The sequence below is a fragment of the Gavia stellata genome, chromosome 22, assembly GCF_030936135.1.
Source record: "Gavia stellata isolate bGavSte3 chromosome 22, bGavSte3.hap2, whole genome shotgun sequence".
NCBI lineage: Eukaryota > Metazoa > Chordata > Aves > Gaviiformes > Gaviidae > Gavia > Gavia stellata.
In genome coordinates this window covers 871,849-894,189 of record NC_082615.1, presented here as the reverse complement: position 1 = coordinate 894,189, position 22,341 = coordinate 871,849, and the positions used below count along the sequence as shown (strand labels likewise).

General features: G+C 44.5%; 1 protein-coding gene across 2 annotated transcripts; it reads left to right on the top strand.

The window, feature by feature from the left end:
• The first annotated feature begins 2,808 nt into the window (after nt 1–2,808).
• On the top strand, nt 2,809–19,663 carry LOC104254542 (myosin heavy chain, skeletal muscle, adult). Of its 2 annotated transcripts, none has more exons than XM_059827981.1 (38): nt 2,809–3,015; nt 3,103–3,246; nt 3,340–3,496; nt 4,793–4,820; nt 4,918–5,032; nt 5,118–5,210; nt 5,336–5,399; nt 5,509–5,607; nt 5,714–5,817; nt 5,898–6,036; nt 6,782–6,900; nt 6,998–7,147; nt 7,502–7,672; nt 8,163–8,468; nt 8,629–8,700; nt 9,398–9,485; nt 9,578–9,695; nt 9,870–9,993; nt 10,079–10,215; nt 10,317–10,572; nt 12,680–12,922; nt 13,034–13,210; nt 13,298–13,443; nt 13,531–13,621; nt 13,710–14,099; nt 14,256–14,382; nt 14,558–14,676; nt 15,225–15,421; nt 15,724–15,907; nt 15,994–16,159; nt 16,325–16,449; nt 16,560–16,868; nt 16,969–17,172; nt 17,472–17,597; nt 17,692–17,862; nt 17,949–18,053; nt 18,189–18,284; nt 19,508–19,663. In XM_059827981.1, exons 1-38 carry the CDS (start codon nt 2,809–2,811, stop codon nt 19,661–19,663), a joined length of 5,823 nt encoding a protein of 1,940 aa, XP_059683964.1. The 2 variants fall into 2 exon arrangements, with proteins under 2 accessions (XP_059683964.1, XP_059683963.1); XM_059827980.1 differs by having other exon boundaries at nt 8,163–8,472; nt 8,627–8,700.
• The last annotated feature ends 2,678 nt before the right edge of the window (nt 19,664–22,341 follow it).

Here is a 22,341-nt window from a genome sequence, read left to right as displayed (position 1 = left end):
ATCTGTTAAGAAATGAGGAGAGACTTGGTGAAGGGCCTGAAGCAGAAAACTTGAGGGACCTGAATTCCGTGAACAGCATGAGCATGGAGAAATATTAACACAGGACTTCAGTGCTGGACATGGCAAAAGCCAGAAGGAATTCAGCTTCACAATTTCAACCTCTCTTGAGTGCAATCTGTTTGGTATAAGTCTACTGTTCAACCAAAAAGGAAGCCAAGGCCATTGTCAGTATATGTTCCCAAAAACTGCATGCCTCATTTTTGTCCAAGGATCTGCGGGTGGCAGCTGAACATACAGGGAAATTTGGCAGGCCTCTATTCCTACATGTAGAACTATTTTGTAAAGGTTTGAGTGATCAAATAAGGTATTAAATGCCCTCCACATTACTGTATTGCACTAGACAAGAATTCAAAATCACCACACTAGTCCTCTGGTAATGGGCAGCTCTTCTTCCTAATCCATGTGAAAAGGTTAGCCTTCTGAGATATTCAACTGTACTGTAACTTGTGTAGTGAGCTCAGGGGTGAGCTCTGGGTTTGGATTCCAAAATGTGGGTGCTGCAGTTCCAGAGCACTCTTGGAAGGAGGTCCTACAGCACAGGGCATTGTCTGATGCTATATATTACACTGGACCCCAGACATTGTTTTGCTAACTTCTTCCCTGTGTTATTCATGGACATATTTTAATGATTGAAGTGCAAATGACCAGGAGTAGAATATGTTTCGATCTGGAGGATCTGAAGAAGTTTAAGTGATTACACGCTTTCCCAAAACTAGATCAGTTAGTCTCTTGGACTACCAGCAAATCTCCTTTTCCCATACCATCAGCATTACTCAAGACTGCCTGCTACCTCTAATCCTCTGGTACAGGCAGTACTGTGGTGTTAGATTTTTCTGTGACTGTGAAGGTGTAAATATGCATATTTTGATGGCACGGCAGTGCTAGACTAAGGATTTATCAGAATGTATAGTATCTGGAACTGTATGCTGAGGTCGTATATGTGCTTGTGTGTACAAGGATGGCAGGGTAAGGCATGCTGTTTTAGGGAGTTGTAGGTGGGGAGGGGCTATGGGAGCCTCTGGAACTTCAGATTTGACAGAAGGAACTGGTTATTTATGCAAACAATAATAGGAGCAAGCATATGTCAAATGCAAGTAAAAAGTGCAAAAGAGTGAACAGTGAGAAAGCAGAATTTCTTGGGGAATGACTTTTTAAATGAAATGTGCACAAAAATGCATGTTATCTATGCATGCATAAATATATATTTCAATTTGATACCTCAAAAGTCATCTCAGGAATCTATTAAAGAGCTCCATTTCAACATAGAGTCTCCCATTACTTGGGTTCAGGCTTCCAGCTCAATGTATTTCAAACCCTCTCAGCTATTGAGTGTCCTATACAGAAAACTCAGCTGTAATACATTTTGACTTCCTGCTTTTTAGAAAATATCACTGAAAAGTGGCTCTTAACAACAATTATTTGCTGTTTTTTGACATACTTTTTCTGTTCCCCTCAATGCATGTGTTCCTAAAGCATCATAGACGTTATCATCCCCATTGCATGACTGAAAAGTTGTGGTATAAACATACCAAGGAAACCACCATGGGTCAAGCAGCAAATCACTGAGTAAGCCAGCAATAGGAACCATAAGTCCCTGCATCCAAGTTCTTTAAGTGCCTTGAGTAGTCTAGATTCTCCCCTTAACACTCTTGACAAATTATTTATAGATGTATTCACATAGTCAGTAAGATATAAAAATGTTCTAATTATATCATTCAAATCAAATGACAATTATGTCCTTAGTTTGCCAGACAATGCTTTGCCAAAGAAGGTTTGCCAGAAATGTTTTGACCGAAGAAAGGGGGAGCATCTGCAGCATCTGCAGATGAGACACTATAAAATCTCCCAGGGACAAGTCTGGCCTGTCTCCACGGAAGGCTTCAAGGTAAGTGCATGCATTTTGTGAGCTTGAAGAAAGAGGGCAATGTCCTTCGAATATTCCATTCCATTTCTTCTGCCTCTGGCAACCATTTCCATGAGGGAGTGCCCATGTAAACAAAAATTTTCAATATTATTTCAAGGCATGCTTGTATCTTCAATCTATAATTTGCCTCTGGAATTCTGTGCAGCAATAAGAAACAACTGTCCTTCCTATTTTACAGGGTTGGCCAGTTTCCAGGATACAAGCCTTTCTCCAAAGGTAATACCCGGAATAATGCACTGCCAGACCACAGTCTGAGACAGGACTTTTATACAGCTGCATGAATTCTCTTCGGAAATCTTCTTATATTTCTGCTGACTTTTGCTTAGACTAGGGTGTTGAAAATAGTGAAGATCTAAAAAGTGAAGTGATTTTTCATTTTTAGCACACAAGGTAATACTTTTAACAAGAAAGTACTCTCTTGAAGATTCATCAGTCATAATTAAGGACCAGAACAGAGAGTGTTTTTCTCTGGCTGTAGAGTAGATTCTTTTATGTGAAGACCTCAAATCTGGTCAGAATTCATCAAGGTGAGTTACCAAACTGTAGTCAATATTAAAAAGATCCTCTATTTACTGTTACAAAGCCTACGTGTTTTAGAAGTCTAAGTCTCACTCTTGAGTGGGACTTAGGTACTTTCAAGTTCAAATCAAAGTGGATTTCAGTGGTTGCTTCTAAGAGATTTTCTGGGACACTAGCTAGCAATTTATTAGCTAAAGAGCAAGGAATTTTCTCACTGATATAATTATATTATTATTCTCTGTGATCCACAACCTTTTTTTCCCCACCAGGCACCTCTGCTGACGTGCTTTCAATAAAGTGCAGACATGGCCTCTGCAGACTCTGAGATGGCTGTTTTTGGGGAGGCAGCTCCTTACCTCCGAAAGTCAGAAAAGGAGAGAATCGAGGCCCAGAACAAGCCTTTTGATGCCAAGTCATCAGTCTTTGTGGCTCATCCTAAAGAATCCTTTGTGAAAGGGACAATCCAGAGCAGAGAAACAGGGAAGGTCACTGTCAAGACTGAAGCTGGAGAGGTGAGCAAAATTCAAGCTTCAGATCAGTGTTTGATTCCCACTCTGAGCTTTTAGCTAACATACATGGATCTTTCATTTCCTTGGCAGACCCTGACCGTGAAGGACGATCAGGTCTTTTCCATGAACCCTCCCAAGTACGATAAAATCGAGGACATGGCCATGATGACCCACCTCCACGAACCCGCTGTGCTGTACAACCTCAAAGAGCGTTATGCAGCCTGGATGATCTACGTAAGTACCGGCAGCAGTCTTCCTCTGGGTAGCTAGGAGGAACTGCTCTGCCAGGCTAAGTGGAAGCCAACGTGCTGTCTCCCTTCCTCGCAGACCTACTCGGGTCTCTTCTGCGTCACTGTCAACCCCTACAAGTGGCTGCCGGTGTACAACCCGGAGGTGGTGTTGGCCTACCGAGGCAAGAAGCGCCAGGAGGCCCCTCCACACATCTTCTCCATCTCTGACAATGCCTATCAGTTCATGCTGACTGGTAAGTTCTTGATTTCCTTTGAACTGCTCTTGCAATGAGCTATCTGTAGAGGGAAATGTAGGGTATTCTCTGGAAATATGGTGCAACACTTAAAATGTTGCATGTGTGAAATTAATGGAAGTTTAATGCATTTAACTGTAATGGTCTGTGTGAGCTGAGTGTCTGCGTTCCCATCAGAATCAATAAAGACCTGGACCTAATGAAAATAATCTAGAAGGATTAAATTCCCTGGGAAGAAGACACCTATTTTCTGCTGTAGACTTTACTGGCTGTTACGGGATCTTAAATGCATGCATAGATTTATGTATCTTAATCACTAAACTTGTCTCAGCCAGAGAGTACAGATTACAATAATATCACACATATCCTATAAAGGATGTGTATACAGCCAATTCAAATTTGCAAGCATTAGTGCTAACAAGTAAAACAGAGTATCTCTGCATTGAACAGGTACATAAGCTTCACTTGATTATTATGCAAACGGTATTCATGATGGAAAAGATGAGGGTGATCTAAAGTACATACAGCCTTTAATGATCTATGTAACGCCTACACTGATCTATGCAACTGTAAATCAATTGCACCTTACAGTGAAAAATAAACCTCAGAAAACAATGTCAAGGAAAAAATAAAACTTTTAGCATTTAAATCGAATGGCTTTAAAAATGTTCTCTCTGATTTCTCCTCTTCCTTCCACCTCTTATTTTCTCTTCCCTATGTGTGCATTGAATTTAAAGATGTGCAGGATTTTGGATCTTCTTTTCCTGTTCTTTTGTTACAAACTGGGAAATAGCTCCACAATAGAAAAATGAAAAATTAACCTTGTCTATGTAAGATCTCAGGAATGCATAATCCCTGTACATATAGGGATTAAAACAAAAAAGATGAAAAATAGTGACGGAGGTTGGTGAGACGTTTCTGTTGTTCATGATGGCTCAAATTTCCATAAGATTACTCAGGAAAATTTTAGCTTTATGCTGTCAAAGCCCAACTTAAATATTTCTGTTACATGTACTTACCTAATAAGAGAGAAATACGTAGCCTGATGAGAAGACAGTATCTTGAAAGGCATGAGACTACAAAAGCCACTCTGAATTGATGTCTTTACTGATCCAGTTGATAATACCTGAACTACTGCTGGGAGCATCAAAAGTACCCACTAGAATTCCCAGGGCTTTTCACTGTCTTCTGTCCCTGTATCCTCTGGAAGCTTCAGTTCATATTCTTCTCCTAGTTTTTGAGTTCTTGTTATTCAGGAGCTCTACAAAAAGCTTTCTTATCTCTGTCATTTCACAGATCGCGAGAACCAGTCTATCCTGATCACGTATGTACACCCCCTGCTGGGGTCCCTGTGGGGCTGCCCGGTGCCAGGGGACCTCCTGCCTCACCACACACCTCTGCTTCTCTCTTTGGGTTGACAGTGGAGAATCCGGTGCAGGGAAGACTGTGAACACAAAGCGTGTCATCCAGTACTTTGCAACAATTGCAGCGAGCGGGGATAAGAAGAAGGAGGAGCAGCAGTCAGGCAAAATGCAAGTGAGTCAGGAAGAACAGACAGAACACTTGACATGTAATTGCCATGTCAGCTAAACACTGTAACTGAATAATTATTGTCCTGCAGGGAACTCTTGAGGATCAAATCATCAGCGCCAACCCACTGCTGGAGGCCTTTGGCAACGCCAAGACCGTGAGGAACGACAACTCTTCACGCTTTGTAAGTTGTGGCTTTAGACAAAATCCCTCCTCATTGTAACAGCAGTGATGGGCTAGTGGTATTCTCACATAAGGTGATGGCAATGAAATGCATCTAGGCTGAAATCCTTCTTTTTCCCCTTATAGGGCAAATTCATCAGAATCCACTTTGGAGCTACAGGCAAACTGGCTTCTGCTGACATTGAAACTTGTAAGAGACTCTCCTGGCATGATCCCCTTCCTTCTAACCCTCCCCAGTTCTTCTGCTAACTCTGTCCTGCTGTGGTCTTGTGCCTGACTCTTTCTACCTTCCTTGACAGATCTGCTGGAGAAGTCCAGAGTCACTTTCCAGCTCAAGGCAGAAAGAAGCTACCACATATTTTATCAGATCACTTCCAACAAGAAGCCAGAGCTAATTGGTAGGAAGATCACTAACTTTTTTGAAGGAAGATCACTGAGCAATAGCTCATTGTGTCATCCGCAAAGCTAAAGTAAGCTTGTTTATTCCCCTTTTATTGCTTTCAGACATGCTCCTCATTACCACCAACCCTTATGATTTCCACTTTGTGAGTCAAGGTGAAATCACTGTTCCAAGCATCGACGACCAGGAGGAACTGATGGCTACAGATGTAAGTAACTTACCAAACACGTCATCTGGTGGATAGGAGCCTTGGTACATATACATTTACTTTACTGTTTCTGTTGCCAGAGTGCCATTGATATCCTGGGCTTCACTGCTGATGAGAAGACAGCCATTTACAAGCTGACAGGGGCTGTCATGCACTATGGGAACTTGAAGTTCAAGCAGAAACAACGAGAGGAGCAGGCAGAGCCGGATGGCACAGAAGGTATCAGCAGATTCAGCAAACTTTCCAAAAGAGATTGTCTTTGTCACCAAAAGGAGGAGTTAGGCAGATTTCAGGCTTTAAATATGCAAAACTGTAAACTAAAAAAAATATTTGTTCAATGACTAGATGACTGTTGACACATTTATCTTATCTAATTATAGCTGTAATTTTATTCTGTGACTGCTTAATAAATAAAAGATCTGGTGCACACTGCCAGGAAGCCAGGAGGCATGGATTTCAATTCCTGTAACATTATCAGTCATACTTTTGTTAGAAAACACCTTGAAATCTCTGCTGTATTGTGGAGTAGTGAAATGGTGCAGCCCTGACAGGATGGGCAACTGTACTCCTATTCAGCCTCACCTACTGGGGGGGACTCTGATGTGAGATGCGTGTTTGATTAGTCTCTGTCACAGCAGAAAGTACAAACAATGCCTCCAGCTCTCTGAGTGATGAATCATCTTTCTATATGACTAGAAAGAAAGTGTGAAGTCCCATAGTCATGCCTGAAAAAGGATGAAAGCAATGAGTTCTGAAGAACATTTGTAGAAAACAAAGCTCAGAATGTGTTGTAGATTCTGAATCCTGAAGACAACAGAGAAATTAGCTTTGTAGCTTTGACTCAGATATTGTTGTGCAACTCTAGAAGAGTGAACACTGCTGTTACTTTTGAGACAGTCCCTAAGGACCAGCTTTTAGGAATTCTCCAGTATTTATTTCTCTCTCACTGTTTTCTGGTGCTTAGTTGCTGACAAGGCTGCCTACCTGATGGGTCTGAACTCAGCTGACCTGCTCAAGGCGCTGTGCTACCCCCGAGTCAAGGTGGGGAATGAATATGTGACCAAGGGTCAAACCGTGCAGCAGGTAGGAAAAATATGGTAACCTGGAACATGCTTTGATGGTTCCTGTTGATTGTCCTCTGCTGTATATAGTAACATCCAAACTTTTCTCCTTGCTTTAGGTGAACAATTCAGTGGGTGCTCTGGCAAAGGCTGTCTACGAGAAGATGTTCTTGTGGATGGTTGTTCGTATCAACCAACAGCTGGATACCAAGCAACCCAGGCAGTACTTCATTGGTGTCCTGGACATTGCTGGCTTTGAGATCTTTGATGTAAGGAACACAGTTTTAGTAGCATTTTCATAGGACAATTAAGAGTAAAGGGAATTTTGAGACACAGTTCTAATAGAAGTTAGTATCTTCCTACACTTATTTGCAGGGCTTTCGGAATCACCTTTTTTAATCTTGCAAACAAATAATAATAATAATAGAAAACTAATCTCCTCATTACAATGAATTTGAAACCTTCTCTCTTTTCTAAATCAAAGGCTATCCCAGAGAGATGGCATAGGAAAAATACACAGGAATAGGCTTGTATTTAAAGTATAACCCATGATGAATTAGGATTAACACCTTGCTATTATTACTGAACCTTGAAAATGTTGCATGTCTTTTTACTTCTGGCAGTTCAATAGCTTTGAGCAGCTGTGTATCAACTTTACCAATGAGAAACTGCAACAGTTCTTCAACCACCACATGTTCGTGCTGGAGCAGGAGGAGTACAAGAAGGAAGGAATTGAATGGACTTTCATTGACTTTGGGATGGACCTGGCTGCCTGCATTGAGCTGATTGAGAAGGTATCCTTCCTGTTCAACTGTATTAGATGTTGGATCTTCCATACTTGCCAAAATATATACTTAAGAAGCATGTGAGAATATGTCAGCATTTTCAAATATATACCCTGTGAAAGTGGCAACAGAGTGGAAGTGGTTTTGAAGATCATGCTCAGATATTAGGACTTCTGGTGAGAGTATTCATTTCCAGATTACAAAATGAAGTTGTTAAAAAGACTGTCATGTTCTGTAATTACCTATCTGTAAAGAAGTTTTATGGAGAGGATAGTATTTTGCAATGTCTTATTTGTAATTTTTTCATCAGCAAAGACATTTACATAAGTTCAAATGAAACAGCAACACTGAAAAAAGCTGAGCCTTAGTTAATTTTCTCTGACTTATTCTCATGAAATGCGCAGGAACAGCTTTCTCTTCTGACTCCAGCAACTGTCCAACCAAAGGATGTCTCCTTTCTAATCTGTTTCTCCCTCTTGTCTGTTGTAATGCCTTCCAGCCCATGGGCATCTTCTCCATCCTGGAAGAGGAGTGCATGTTCCCCAAGGCAACTGACACCTCTTTCAAGAACAAGCTCTATGACCAGCATCTGGGCAAGTCCAGCAACTTCCAGAAGCCCAAGCCTGCCAAAGGCAAGGCTGAGGCCCACTTCTCCCTGGTCCACTATGCTGGCACGGTGGACTACAACATCACTGGCTGGCTTGAGAAGAACAAGGACCCCCTGAATGAAACTGTCATTGGGTTGTACCAGAAATCATCTGTGAAGACACTGGCCTTACTCTTTGCTAACTATGGTGGAGCAGATGCAGGTCAGCTCTGTTAAAATTGTATTTTTAGTGTGGGTCAATATTGACAGAGAATTAAAGCAGTAAAAACTAAATACTTAAAGTTGTTTTGTGTTCCGTAGTCTCCAATATGCCACATCCATATTTTAATACTTTTTTGCTTTTCTTCCATTTGCAGAGGCTGGTGGTGGTGGCAAAAAGGGTGGCAAGAAGAAGGGTTCTTCTTTCCAGACTGTCTCAGCTCTTTTCCGGGTACAGTACTGCATTTGTTATTTCTTTACAATATGAAGAAAGGGGGTGAGCTAATATTAAATTTGAAAGGGTTATTTCGCATTGCTGTAAAAGTGGTAAAATTCTTTGGAAATTCCACATCAGTTTTTCCAGGATCAATTTCACAATTGTTAATATGTCATGTTCAAAAATAAGCATTCAGTCTTCAAAGATCATGAAAATATAATCCTTTTTTTGTTTGTTTGTTTTGTTTGGAGGGGATATTATTCAGATATTTATACTTTTATGTCTTTGGGTCAGACTAGAATTAAAATTTTAGCATTCCTGCATTTCTGTGAGGTTGATATTTTGGGGAATTGAGAGTGTCCTTATAAACATTCTCCAAGGAGATATTGATCTTATTTAAAAAAAACCCACTTTTTTAGTTTAAGTAGATTGACATTAAAAGGCAGAACATGAAAAACCTAAAAGTTTATTACTTTGTGTGAAAGTGTGAAATTGTATACTAGTTTCCACTGGATCAATAGCAACATAGTAGTATTTCAGACTTTAGAAATGGTGTTTAATATTTTCAAATAGAAGAAATATTTGGTTAGTGTGGCTTTACCTAAGTGTTCTGAAACCCAGCTAATTTTGAGTAGTTGTAAAGTCATTACCATGGGCTTGATGCATCAAACACTGGACATAAGAAACTCACAATATGAACTGGTCCCTCTAGGAGAACTTAAACAAGCTGATGACCAATCTACGGAGCACTCACCCCCATTTTGTCCGTTGCATCATCCCAAATGAAACAAAGACACCTGGTAAGAAGCTCAACCAGAAAGAGAACTTCCTCTGATACATCCACTCCCCTCTGCACGGGAAACTGGTATTCATTTATGCTCTGAACTGCTAGGTGCCATGGAGCATGAACTGGTACTTCACCAGCTGCGGTGTAATGGCGTGCTGGAAGGCATCAGAATTTGCAGGAAAGGTTTCCCCAGCAGAGTTCTCTATGCTGACTTCAAACAGAGGTAAGAGCGCTGCACTTCTCAGCATCATTAAAAGCAATGTTTGTTCATTCATACAGGTTCATTCAGGCTGGGCTCTGTTGCCAAAAATAGCTACACATGAGCTGGTGCGGTTCGGTAGCTAGTGTGTGTTGGTTGGCAAAAAATAGCCTTACCTTCCTCTTTCTCTTTTCACAGATACAAGGTGCTTAATGCCAGCGCTATCCCAGAGGGACAGTTCATTGATAGCAAGAAGGCTTCTGAGAAGCTTCTGGGGTCAATCGATGTGGACCACACCCAGTACAAATTTGGCCACACCAAGGTACCAGTCCTCCTTGACTCACGCACTGTGTGCCTGTGCTTTGCTCTGCCTGACAGTAATGTGCTGCAACGTTCCCTTTCTCAAGGTGTTCTTCAAAGCTGGGCTGCTAGGTCTCCTGGAGGAGATGAGGGATGAGAAGCTGGCACAGCTCATCACTCGCACACAGGCCAGGTGCAGGGGCTTCCTGATGAGAGTGGAGTACCAGAGAATGGTGGAGAGGAGGTAGACATTCCTCATCTTCAGTAAAGGTCACTGGACTTGGGGGAAAGTGTTAGCACTCATCATACTGAAAATATTCAACGTATGTTTTAATTATGCTTCAGGGAGTCCATCTTCTGCATCCAGTACAATGTTCGTGCATTCATGAATGTCAAGCACTGGCCCTGGATGAAGCTGTTCTTCAAAATCAAGCCCCTGCTGAAGAGTGCAGAATCTGAGAAGGAGATGGCCAACATGAAACAGGAGTTTGAGAAAACTAAGGAAGAGCTTGCAAAGTCTGAGGCAAAGAGGAAGGAGCTGGAGGAGAAAATGGTGGCCCTGCTGCAGGAGAAAAACGACCTGCAGCTCCAAGTGCAGGCTGTGAGTTTATCACCATTAATTTATCGCTCAGAAAAGGAGTCTATACATTCAGTCTGTTCTTTAGAAAGCAGAAAGTCAGACTATAGAAGACCAAAAGTCATATATTTGGTGAATTATCCATCATAGGTACGTGAAGTTGAGGAAACAAGTGTCTGGCAGTGGGTGGTGTGGTGAGCACTCTGACAGCCAGTGCAAAGATGCAGGCAGCTCCAAGTGGGAGCCAGCACTCTTGCTTTCAGAGGGAGGAGGCAGATATAGCTAGCCAACATGAAATACTCAGAGCAGAGTTTTGGCTGAACCCCCAACTCCCTCTGAGGGGGTGAGTCCTGCAGGGGCTATCTCCATCTCACCGGGATGTACAACAATGAATTCATTTTGGAGCGTAAGCGCAAGCCAGACTTGTGAATTCATGTGCAGGAAAACCATCCACCCTTCGCTTAATAACTAGCACTTAATCATTCACTCAGTAATTGGGAAATAGAGCTTCAATTTTCTCCTTAATCTAACAATATACAGACACAGAGTTCCTGTTTCGGAGAAAAAATTACACCATCCAGGTGGGGTTTCTTCTTCCCTCAGTTGTTAATTCCAGAAAAGAGCTCTGTATGCTTTAGACTTAACTGGTATGAATCAAGGTCATAAACAAAATTTCTAATGAAGCAGAAGTCTTTGAGTTTTTTGAACAGTGTAGTTTTTTGCATCTGTAATCTGGATTTTCTATGGTGATTCCACTACAAACAATATCTGTGGTGGTAAAATTATTAATATTTAAGATTGAGAGGTCTGGCTAAGAAGTTATCTTTATTAAAAGAACATTCCTTTCCACTAAAAGCCATCTTTCCATAATGCACTTGTGTTGGGGTCCCAATTGGGGGGCACAATTTAGAACAGGTCAGACAGAAGCTTTATTAACTGTAAACACAGTGTTCCCCTGTTCTCTGTCAATTGATTGCAGAGACCCAACCTATATAATGTATCAGAAAAAATGAAAGTGGTAAGGAAAAACAATCATTTCAATGTTAACAAAGCCATGTATCCTTCCTTGGGAGGGATGTTCTACTTAAGTAGTTTGCTAACTGCAACAATTCTAAGGAATCAAACAGTAAATAACATAACAATATGGAGAGGCTGGCTCTTGGTGGAGCTTATAGGAGTGGCACACCTGGTATTATCTTAGCTCAGAGTTGGAAACAATCATGGACTGTTAGCTTTTAGCTGAAAGGAATATTATTTCAGTAAAGATAACTTCATAGCCAGATCTCTCAGTCTTAAATATTAATAATTTTACCACCACAATCCTATGAACCTTGTAGACACACAGCACTTCACAAAATAAAAAAATACACAAAAGTATGTGATATTCAGATGTCACCTTGCAAAGTCATCTTAATCTACTCATTAAATTACTTAAATTACCAACTAAAAATGGAACACTGTACTTAATTATCCAGTTATTTGAACATTCCCATAGACAATGGGAACCTCGTGTCACTTATTTTCCCTAGTATACGGAGAAAAATAAATATCCCATTGGACTTCCCTTTCAAATTCATTTGGGACAAAACAAATCCATTATACCAAAAGCCCAACGAAGAGTAAGATGATGTGGTGATCAGCTGAAACCAGCATATGCTACTCCAGACACAGTATGGAAAGTAGCTGATTTATAAGGGTAAGACCCCACTTGTACAAGCAGTCTTAATACATTTAGAGAGAGGGTAATATTTTTTCTGTTAAAATACTGTTGAGACTACCGGAGCCTTTATTCCCAACATCATAATGGGTTCAGAAGGATTCCGTTACAAAAGGAAAGATACTGAATAATGTGTTTGTAAAGAGAAATGTCTCCAAGCCCTTTCTCCTCTAGGTAAATGAGAAATTCTCACATATACCACATCTGTGAGGCATTACTATGAGAGAGAAAAAAGTTTAGGAATGAATATTGTTTCCAACTGAGTAGCTGTATAATGCGTACAAGGCAAAAAAAAACCAAAAAAACCCAGGATTAAAGTTGGTTGAGGAGAGGCCAACTTCAGGTCACTTTTCAACACAAGCTTAAAAGAAAAGCTGAGAAAACAAACCAAGAAAATTTGTGTCTCCCCATCAGGAAGCAGATAGCTTGGCTGATGCTGAGGAAAGATGTGACCAGCTCATCAAAACCAAAATCCAGTTGGAAGCTAAAGTTAAAGAGGTGACTGAAAGGGCCGAGGATGAGGAGGAAATTAATGCCGAGCTGACAGCCAAGAAGAGGAAACTGGAGGATGAATGTTCGGAGTTGAAGAAAGATATTGATGACCTTGAGTTAACACTGGCCAAGGTCGAGAAGGAAAAACATGCCACCGAAAACAAGGTATAAGGCAGAAGCTGTCACTCTCACTCCAGAAAAGACCTCTGTTTTGTTATGCAGTATAAAGTTTTAAACAACATTTTTTTATCTGCACTTGCTCCCTTTTTCTCAAAGGTGAAAAACCTCACAGAGGAGATGGCAGCCTTGGACGAGACCATTGCCAAGCTGACAAAAGAGAAGAAAGCCCTCCAAGAGGCCCATCAGCAGACACTGGACGACCTGCAGGCAGAAGAGGACAAAGTCAATACTCTGACCAAAGCTAAGACCAAGCTGGAGCAGCAAGTGGACGATGTAAGCACATGTGCAGCTACATGAAAGAGAAAACTTTGTGGAGGAAAGTGTAGCCAGCAGAGCACTGATGGTCTTGTTCTATTTTAGCTGGAAGGTTCCCTGGAGCAAGAGAAGAAACTGCGCATGGACCTTGAGAGAGCTAAGAGGAAACTCGAAGGAGACCTGAAGCTGGCCCATGACAGCATAATGGATTTGGAAAATGATAAGCAGCAGCTGGATGAGAAACTGAAGAAGTAAGTGGGGCTGTGGGGCAGCTGTGTGCTGGGCTGGTGCACTTGTCTTTTTTCTTTGAGCTCTAACCTGGTTTGCTTTGCCCAAAGGAAAGACTTTGAAATCAGCCAGATCCAGAGCAAAATCGAGGATGAGCAAGCCCTGGGCATGCAATCACAGAAGAAGATCAAGGAGCTGCAGGCAAGTCTCTGCTCCTTCCCCTCTCTCACCCAGACACAGGCCAGGTAGGAGGAGGGCAGAGGTGTGAAGGGTCCCTAATGTTCCCCAGGCTCGTATTGAGGAACTGGAGGAGGAAATTGAGGCAGAGCGAACCTCTCGGGCAAAAGCAGAGAAGCATCGGGCTGACCTCTCCAGGGAGCTAGAGGAGATCAGCGAGCGCCTGGAAGAAGCAGGAGGGGCTACTGCAGCTCAGATCGATATGAACAAGAAGCGTGAGGCAGAGTTTCAGAAGATGCGCCGTGACCTCGAAGAGGCCACGCTGCAGCATGAAGCCACGGCTGCTGCCCTGCGGAAGAAGCACGCAGACAGCACAGCTGAGCTTGGGGAGCAGATTGACAACCTGCAACGAGTGAAGCAGAAGCTGGAGAAGGAGAAGAGTGAGCTGAAGATGGAGATTGACGACTTGGCCAGTAACATGGAGTCTGTCTCCAAAGCCAAGGTACAGAATTTCTGTGAGGTTACTGCCCTGTGATACATGACCTGAGACATGATTTTGAACCTTGCTATCACACACAGTTGTGTTGGTTTTCATCATGAGAACAGTATGCTAGAATTTAGTGATAGTCCTCTTTCCTTACTTGTATTTGACATATAGGCAAACCTGGAGAAAATGTGTCGCACTCTGGAAGACCAGCTAAGTGAGATTAAGACAAAAGAAGAGGAGCATCAACGCATGATCAATGACCTCAATACTCAGAGAGCTCGTCTGCAGACAGAAGCAGGTAACAGACCCCCACATCCCTGTGGAATGGAAGAGTCTGTAACTGATGATTACAAGAAAAAGAGTGATGTTTTACTCAGATTGGTCTATACTCTGTAAGCTGCTATACAGCGCTTTAAAGACACATTGGTTTAGTATTGCTTTTTAAATTACAGTCTGCCTGTAAAATTTTTCAGGTGAATATTCACGCCAGGTGGAAGAAAAAGATGCTTTGATATCTCAGCTATCCAGAGGCAAACAGGCATTTACTCAACAGATTGAGGAACTAAAGAGACATTTAGAGGAAGAGATAAAGGTAAAGGTACTTTCTGTAGGGGGTTTGACTTTGGATTCAGATTCCATTTGCTTTCAGAGTATTTCCTACTCTCTTAATTTGGGAGCTCTCAAACTAGCTGGGCAATTTTGCCACCTCCCTTTCTAGCATGGGAAGAAAAGTTGAGGAGGGCATCACCTTCAGCCTATATACTGAGTCACGGAAGGACAACTTCAGGTCTTCATTTGGAGTAATGCTGGCATATAAAATAATGTTGAGATAAATCTGATAAATTGCATTTCTTATTATACTTTTCCATAATGGAAGCTGTAAATTTAGAACATATTTAAAAGGATTCAACAATTCCTAGCTTTATAGTTGTCATTTAGCATTTACCCATCATCTCTCCTAACATTCTAGATTCTGATGAATGAAATGGTAAGAAGATTTTCAGAACATGGAATCAATGTACCTATTTTCCCTGGGCTGACTTTAAATGTCAGATTCAAAGAGTTTTCAACAACTTTCCCTAAGTTAACATTCTATTGCCTCACAGTCAATTCACTGCCCCAAACCCATTGTCTCCCTAGGCCAAGAATGCCCTGGCCCACGCCTTGCAATCTGCTCGCCACGACTGTGACTTGCTCCGGGAACAATATGAGGAGGAGCAGGAAGCCAAGGGGGAGCTGCAGCGTGCCCTGTCCAAGGCCAACAGTGAAGTAGCCCAGTGGAGAACCAAATATGAGACAGATGCTATTCAGCGCACAGAGGAGCTGGAGGAGGCCAAGTACGTGGTGGTAGGATGTGAAGAAGCCATGGGGGACTGAAAATTCAAAGACAAGATTGGAAGAGACACATCAAGATAGTCTGAGGAATAAGTCATGCATTTGCTTTGGGGAAGGGTAACAGAAAGAGGGTGTCTTTATCCTATAGAAGGTTTAGTTGTTTAGTAAAGGCAAAGGCTAAGAATAGCATAAATGAAGCCCTTCACTCTGTGTGACTGCAGACTGCAAAATGATTAAGCACACTCTTGTAGAAAGCACACTGGTTCCTCTTTGCTAACTGTGAGCTGTGCGTATCATCTCCCAGGAAGAAGCTGGCACAGCGCCTGCAGGATGCAGAAGAACACGTTGAAGCTGTGAATGCCAAATGTGCCTCCCTGGAAAAGACAAAGCAGAGGCTGCAGAATGAAGTGGAGGACCTGATGATTGATGTGGAGCGATCGAATGCTGCCTGCGCAGCTCTGGATAAGAAGCAGAAGAACTTTGACAAGGTCTTTTGGGCTCCCGGCCTGGGGCTCCTGGGCAGAGCATCCCCTCCTGACTGCCACATCCATACTCACGCCCCGTTTCTCTTCAGATCCTGGCAGAGTGGAAGCAGAAGTATGAGGAAACGCAGGCTGAGCTGGAAGCCTCCCAGAAGGAGTCTCGCTCTCTCAGCACGGAGCTGTTTAAGATGAAGAATGCCTATGAGGAGTCCTTGGATCACCTGGAAACACTGAAGCGTGAGAACAAGAACTTGCAGCGTAAGTCCCTGGCCCTCTGCTCCTGGCGGGGATTTCTCACTATCTGCCGCTGCTACCCTCCGCTCCACATGGGTCTGTGCCTGCAGGTTGGCAGCACCTTGGGGTGGCAGGGCCCTTCTGCATTCTGCTCTGTTCCTGACCGTTCCTTGGCCTTTGTTCCCACAGAGGAGATTTCGGACCTGACGGAGCAGATTGCCGAGGGAGGAAAGGCGATTCATGAGCTGGAGAAAGTCAAGAAGCAGATTGAGCAGGAGAAATCTGAAATCCAGGCTGCTCTGGAGGAAGCTGAGGTACATGCCCATAAGCACTGGTGTCTGCACTAAAAATAGGAGCAATGGGGAAATATGGCTAAAAGCAGCAGCTTTATCGATGTTACAAATGTTTGTGTCCACTTGTCCAGGCCTCCCTTGAACATGAAGAGGGGAAGATCCTGCGCCTCCAGCTTGAGCTCAACCAGGTGAAGTCTGAGATTGACAGGAAGATAGCAGAGAAAGATGAGGAGATTGACCAGCTGAAGAGAAACCACCTCAGAATTGTGGAGTCCTTGCAGAGTAGCCTGGACGCTGAGATCAGGAGCCGGAATGAAGCCCTGCGGCTGAAGAAGAAGATGGAAGGAGACCTGAATGAAATGGAGATCCAGCTGAGCCATGCCAACCGTGTGGCTGCAGAGGCACAAAAGAACCTGAGGAACACACAGGCAGTGCTCAAGGTCTGTTCAGCAAAGCTACAGAAAGAGAAAATGCTTCCCTGCCACTTTTGGCACCCAAGCGCACACTGTCATCTCGTAATTTCTCTTGTTTCTGTCACAGGATACCCAGATACACCTGGACGATGCTCTCAGGACACAGGAGGACCTGAAGGAGCAGGTGGCCATGGTGGAGCGCAGAGCCAACCTGCTGCAGGCTGAAATTGAAGAGCTACGGGCAGCCCTGGAGCAGACGGAGCGGTCGAGGAAAGTGGCTGAGCAGGAGCTTCTGGATGCCACTGAACGTGTGCAGCTCCTCCATACCCAGGTAAGGGTGTGGTGCCAAAAGCAGTTTTGTTGACACTTAATGAACACAGAGGGCTGCTATATCGCAGAGGATAGGGCAGGACAGTGGTCTAGAATGGCCTCAAGGAAAGGCAAGCTGTCCACAAGGAAAGGCATGGTCAGCGCCCATCACCTGAGCCCACCACTCATGTTTTGTAAACAACCTTTATAAAAGGAATTCCAGATTTTTAATTGCAAGCTTGAAGAGTAAAGACGTGGCTCAGGCTGTAGTTTGGTACTGCAGGCCTCAGAGTACACATCTTGCAACGTCTCTTTGCCCAGAACACCAGCTTGATCAACACCAAGAAGAAGCTGGAAACAGACATTGCCCAACTTCAGGGTGAAATGGAGGATACGATCCAGGAAGCCCGCAATGCTGAAGAGAAGGCCAAGAAGGCCATCACAGATGTGAGTTGGGCGCTCCTTTCACTGCTGAAGATAAGTGTTTTCTCCCCAGACTGTCTCCAGCCCCTAAATGCCTTTCACCCTTTGCTCTCCTCAGGCAGCCATGATGGCAGAAGAGCTGAAGAAGGAGCAGGACACCAGCGCCCACCTGGAGAGGATGAAGAAGAACCTGGACCAGACGGTGAAGGACCTGCAGCTCCGTCTGGATGAAGCTGAGCAGTTGGCACTGAAGGGAGGCAAGAAGCAAATCCAGAAGCTGGAGGCCAGAGTGCGTAGGGCTGGTATTTGCGCATGAGTGAGCACGCCCCTTGGAGAGAGAGCAGGGAAGCTCCAAAGACGGGCTTCTCTTTGCAGGTGCGGGAGCTGGAAGGGGAGGTTGATGCTGAGCAGAAGCGCAGCGCTGAAGCCGTGAAGGGTGTGCGCAAGTACGAGAGGAGGGTGAAGGAGCTGACCTACCAGGTAAGGCAGGAGGCCTCCTTGGGCTGACACACCCTCTTGCAGGATGTAAAAATTTTCGTACTTGCTTGCCAAGGGGAATTGCTAACTCGCATGGTAGGGAAATAAATTCTCTTTCCTGTTTGCCAACTGCTTTAGTCTGAGGAAGACCGGAAGAATATTCTGAGGCTGCAGGATCTGGTGGACAAGCTGCAAATGAAAGTGAAATCCTACAAGAGACAAGCTGAGGAGGCTGTAAGTGTTGCTTGTAGTGGTAACAACCATCACTTTCTGAGGAGGAATACAAATAATATGGGAAATGAAAATGAGTTTTTTGGAAAGCACAGAAACTGGTGAAGAATGATGGACTTCAATTGCAGGGAAAGAAATGTCAGGCATCTGGGAATGGTTTAGTGTGTGTCTACAAGAAAATCCTCCTTGTAAAGCTTGTATGGAGTTGGTTACCTTTGAGAAATTTAATGACTCTAGGAACATAATCCTGACAGCATGGTTGACATTTCTTTCTTTTGGCCATGCTCCTGTCAGGGATAAACTAAGGTACGTCTTGCAATCTGTTCTATACAGAAGAACAGACTTACAGTCACGGCTCACAACCAGCCTCTCAGCTGATTATTCTTTTAGTCAGGTTCCTTCCTGCATAGGCCAGTATAGACAGGTTTCGCTGTCCTATGGTTAGTGAATGATTCGTGAGGGGGACATGGATGGGTTCAAACTGACTCTTCTCCTCTAAGTTCTTCATCTTATATGAGAGAGTACAGATGTAGGACACTGAGCCAGAACAGGAGACAGAGATGCTTAGCTCATCTGCTGAACTGGAAATAAGTTGCAATTTCTTCTGCAAAGCAAGGTTCTTCATAAGACAATGTGATGAGATATCTGACTTCAGACAGTGGCTGAAAGAGGAGGGTGGATTGTGGGGGGTGTTCTATGGCTATGGAAGAAGGAGATGCGCAGTTACCTGACAGTGCTATCACAGCAGACATGGAGAAAGAAGGAGAAGCTATACTCAACTAGTGGGGATGGCAGGAAGGGGCCAGTACTTCCTCCATGAGGATACCATATAAACTCACCTTTGGGGAGTATACATGTTCCTTCTTCGTGTGGCTGCTCATTCTTACCCTAACCTTTGTCTGTAAAGAATAACAAACTGCAGCTCAAAGTGCTTTTTCTCAACAGCTAAAACCAGAGACTGCTGTGCTGTGCATCCCCCTTCGCACATTCCAGAGGGCAGAACTGTGATAACAATTCAGAAGCTGTTTTAATTGGTTTGGATGGGATACTCTAAACAGGGAGGATAAGGAGGTCTGTGTGAGGCTTCTGGGTCATCAGTGATAGGTGGGAGATAGGAGGTCTGTGCTTTCCCCTGGGGAACATCTATAGCCCTACAAGGCCAAGGCGCAGGAGGAGTGAAACCCCTGCCCTGGGCTCCTCACCACCGATTCCCTCTCCCCGCACAGGAGGAGCTGTCCAATGTCAACCTCTCCAAGTTCCGCAAGATCCAGCACGAGCTGGAGGAAGCCGAGGAGCGGGCTGACATCGCAGAGTCGCAGGTCAACAAGCTCCGAGTGAAGAGCCGAGAGTTTCACAGCAAGAAGATAGGAGAGGAAGAGTGAGGATGTCATGAGGCAGCAAGGCGACCTGAGGGTGGCACAAAATGTGAATTCCTCTGTCGCTTTCTTCTGTAATTAGTCTTTGTAACCATGTCAATGTCTAGAGAATAAAGACTGTAGATTCCTCTGCATACACACTATGAACAGTGCCTTCTTTGTGTATTTCCCTCATCAAGCTTGGGATATTGCATTGCAGAACAAGTTTTCTTACTTTTCGTGGCTGGGAGAAGGGAGAAGCTAATGCAAACTCTGGATTGAGGACCCGCAAACTTAGAGGCTGGCCATTCCTGTGGAGACTACCGATAGCGCAGCCGGTGCTCTCTTCCGCCTCCAGCAGCTCCTTGCCCTGCTCCTGCCCTCACATACTCTTAATGCTTCTCCCACTGTCCTTTCAGCGCAGCTGACTTCCCATGTGAGGGGCAAGAGAGGGTGATCCCTTTCCTTTTTCCTTTTCCTGCTTTTGTTTGTGACCCTGGCGGTCACAAACCCTAAACATCACTCTCTGAGTAAGTTATCAGAAGTCACAGTGCACTGCACCGTGAAGGACCGACAGTTCCTTGGCAGAGATGACTTTCGGCATGCAGGGCACTGTTACGACACACAGGTAGCGCCCCTAAACTGTGCCGTCTCTCTTACCCTAGATTCCCTCAGCCGCTGCCACCACCTGCTCCTAGTTTCTCTGCAGTGGACAAAATGCTAAGCCCTGCCTGGGGCCAGGTGCCGGAAGGACTGCCCCTTAGGGCCCATTGCTCGCACACTGCGTGGCACCGACACACCTCCTCAACACGTCACCTCAAAGGTCAGCCTCTCACACAACAGGCTGCATGTGGCATTGCCTCAGGCAAGAGAAAAGAAGAAAACTGGTGGGTGTACCCCTCCATTCCTTCCTCATATACCTGTACCTCACTTTTGGCCTACCTACCGGCTAAACAGACAATCTATGTTCGGGAAGAAGGAAAAGCGATGAGGGAAGAAGGGAAGGGGGAAACTGTCAAACACTTTTTCCTTCATTCAGACCCTGACCTGAACAGCAGAGGCACAGTACGCACATACAACTGCGATGTCTCATGTGCTCCATCAGCCGTCTCAGCTGGATTATTCCAACGCATTATGCCTCGCCTCTAGTTTGGGTGAAAGACACACAGACATTGCCGAGGTATGGTAAGGACAAGCCCACAGATGTCTGCTTAAGCTGATGTTTTCATAGACCTGACAGCTCTCGGCTTCCAAGTAACTTCTGTCCCTTGTTTTCAGGGAGACCACACAGCCTTGGAGGATTTTCTCAGAAACCTCAAAGACTGCAGGGCTGTGTATACAGTCAATCAAACACAGGTTAGCGCTAACTCAGGGCTATTAAGTTAATTTGGAAATCCTTTCAGCAACATCAACTTACACAATTGCACCCACAGTTGCAGCCCTGCCTGTCTGAAGCGTTCACTGCGAGTCACCCCAGCTGACTCCAGGCTGCAGGAGCCCTTGATGCAGACCAATGTGGAGTGAATGAGAAACACATTAGCAGCAACTGAGGAGTGAGGTGCAGCTGGCACTAAAAGGAAACAAGAAGCAGACTCAGGAGCAGAGGCCAGGGTATATTCTGATGTTGAAAGCTTGTGACAGTCCACATCTTTGCACCTCTGTTTACCGTACAAGCACTACTATTCAAAGGCAGAGGTGAGTCCTCCAGGGACCATTGAGCCTAGCAGGGCTGCAAGGATGGGAGTGGGGCTGGTGTTGTGGTCTGAAGGGACGCAGGCTGTGCAGAAAATGATTGTGCCCAAGCCTGAGGCAGGTAGCCCCTGAATACTTTCCACCTTGATTTGCTTACAATGTTTTCAAGGGAGAGCTTGCCAGTGGAGCTCCTTAGGGTGATGGGAAGCACTAAGGACTGACACTGCCTGCTTAGTCTAATCTTGTAGAAGTCAACGTCAGAACCTTTGTCTCCAGATAGATGCCGTCACTGCTAGGAAGTTACAACTGACAGGTCCATGGCTGTACACCTATGACAACAAAATCCAAAGGGCTCTCACCTTACCTGGCTCCCAAGTGCAGCCTCACCAGCACACCAGCTCTCCCAAGGAAGTCCAGCCTGCTTCCAGTGTCACTAGCAAGCCCTGGTGAGCAGAACGTCTGTCAGTGCTGTCTGAAGAGAGAAATGGGAGATGGATCTTTAGGAGCAGACCTCAGTTTTCAATCCCAAGGACCTTAAGAAAGCCACCCAACACCTTGCAGAGATGCCAGACTAGTCCTCCCTTCTCATGACAATGCACAACTTTTCCCCATGGCTCCCTAGCAGACTCCCAACCTTGTTCATCCCTCCTCATCCCCTGCAGTCTTTCTCCTTGCCTGGCAGCGTGCATTGGTCTGCTGCCACAGCCAGGGTCTCTCGTGGTGAGGCTTGCCTGCCCAAACCCACCTATGAGCTGACTGCTCCTCTTGGGTGGCTTGAGAATCTCTAGCCACACTGGCAGGCTTCTCTAAAGCTTCAGGTGGGGCTGGGTAGAGTCTAGACGACACACAGCATCTCATGACTATCCCTGTTAGCTGTAATGGCTTGTACAAGCACAAACTTCTGAGACTCTCTGAAATCCTGCTTTACAGACCCTGCACCATCCTTTGCCTCACATTGCCTCCACCATGGAAGCTTGAGGATGTGTCATCAGAATGAAGGAGTGCAGCCAGCA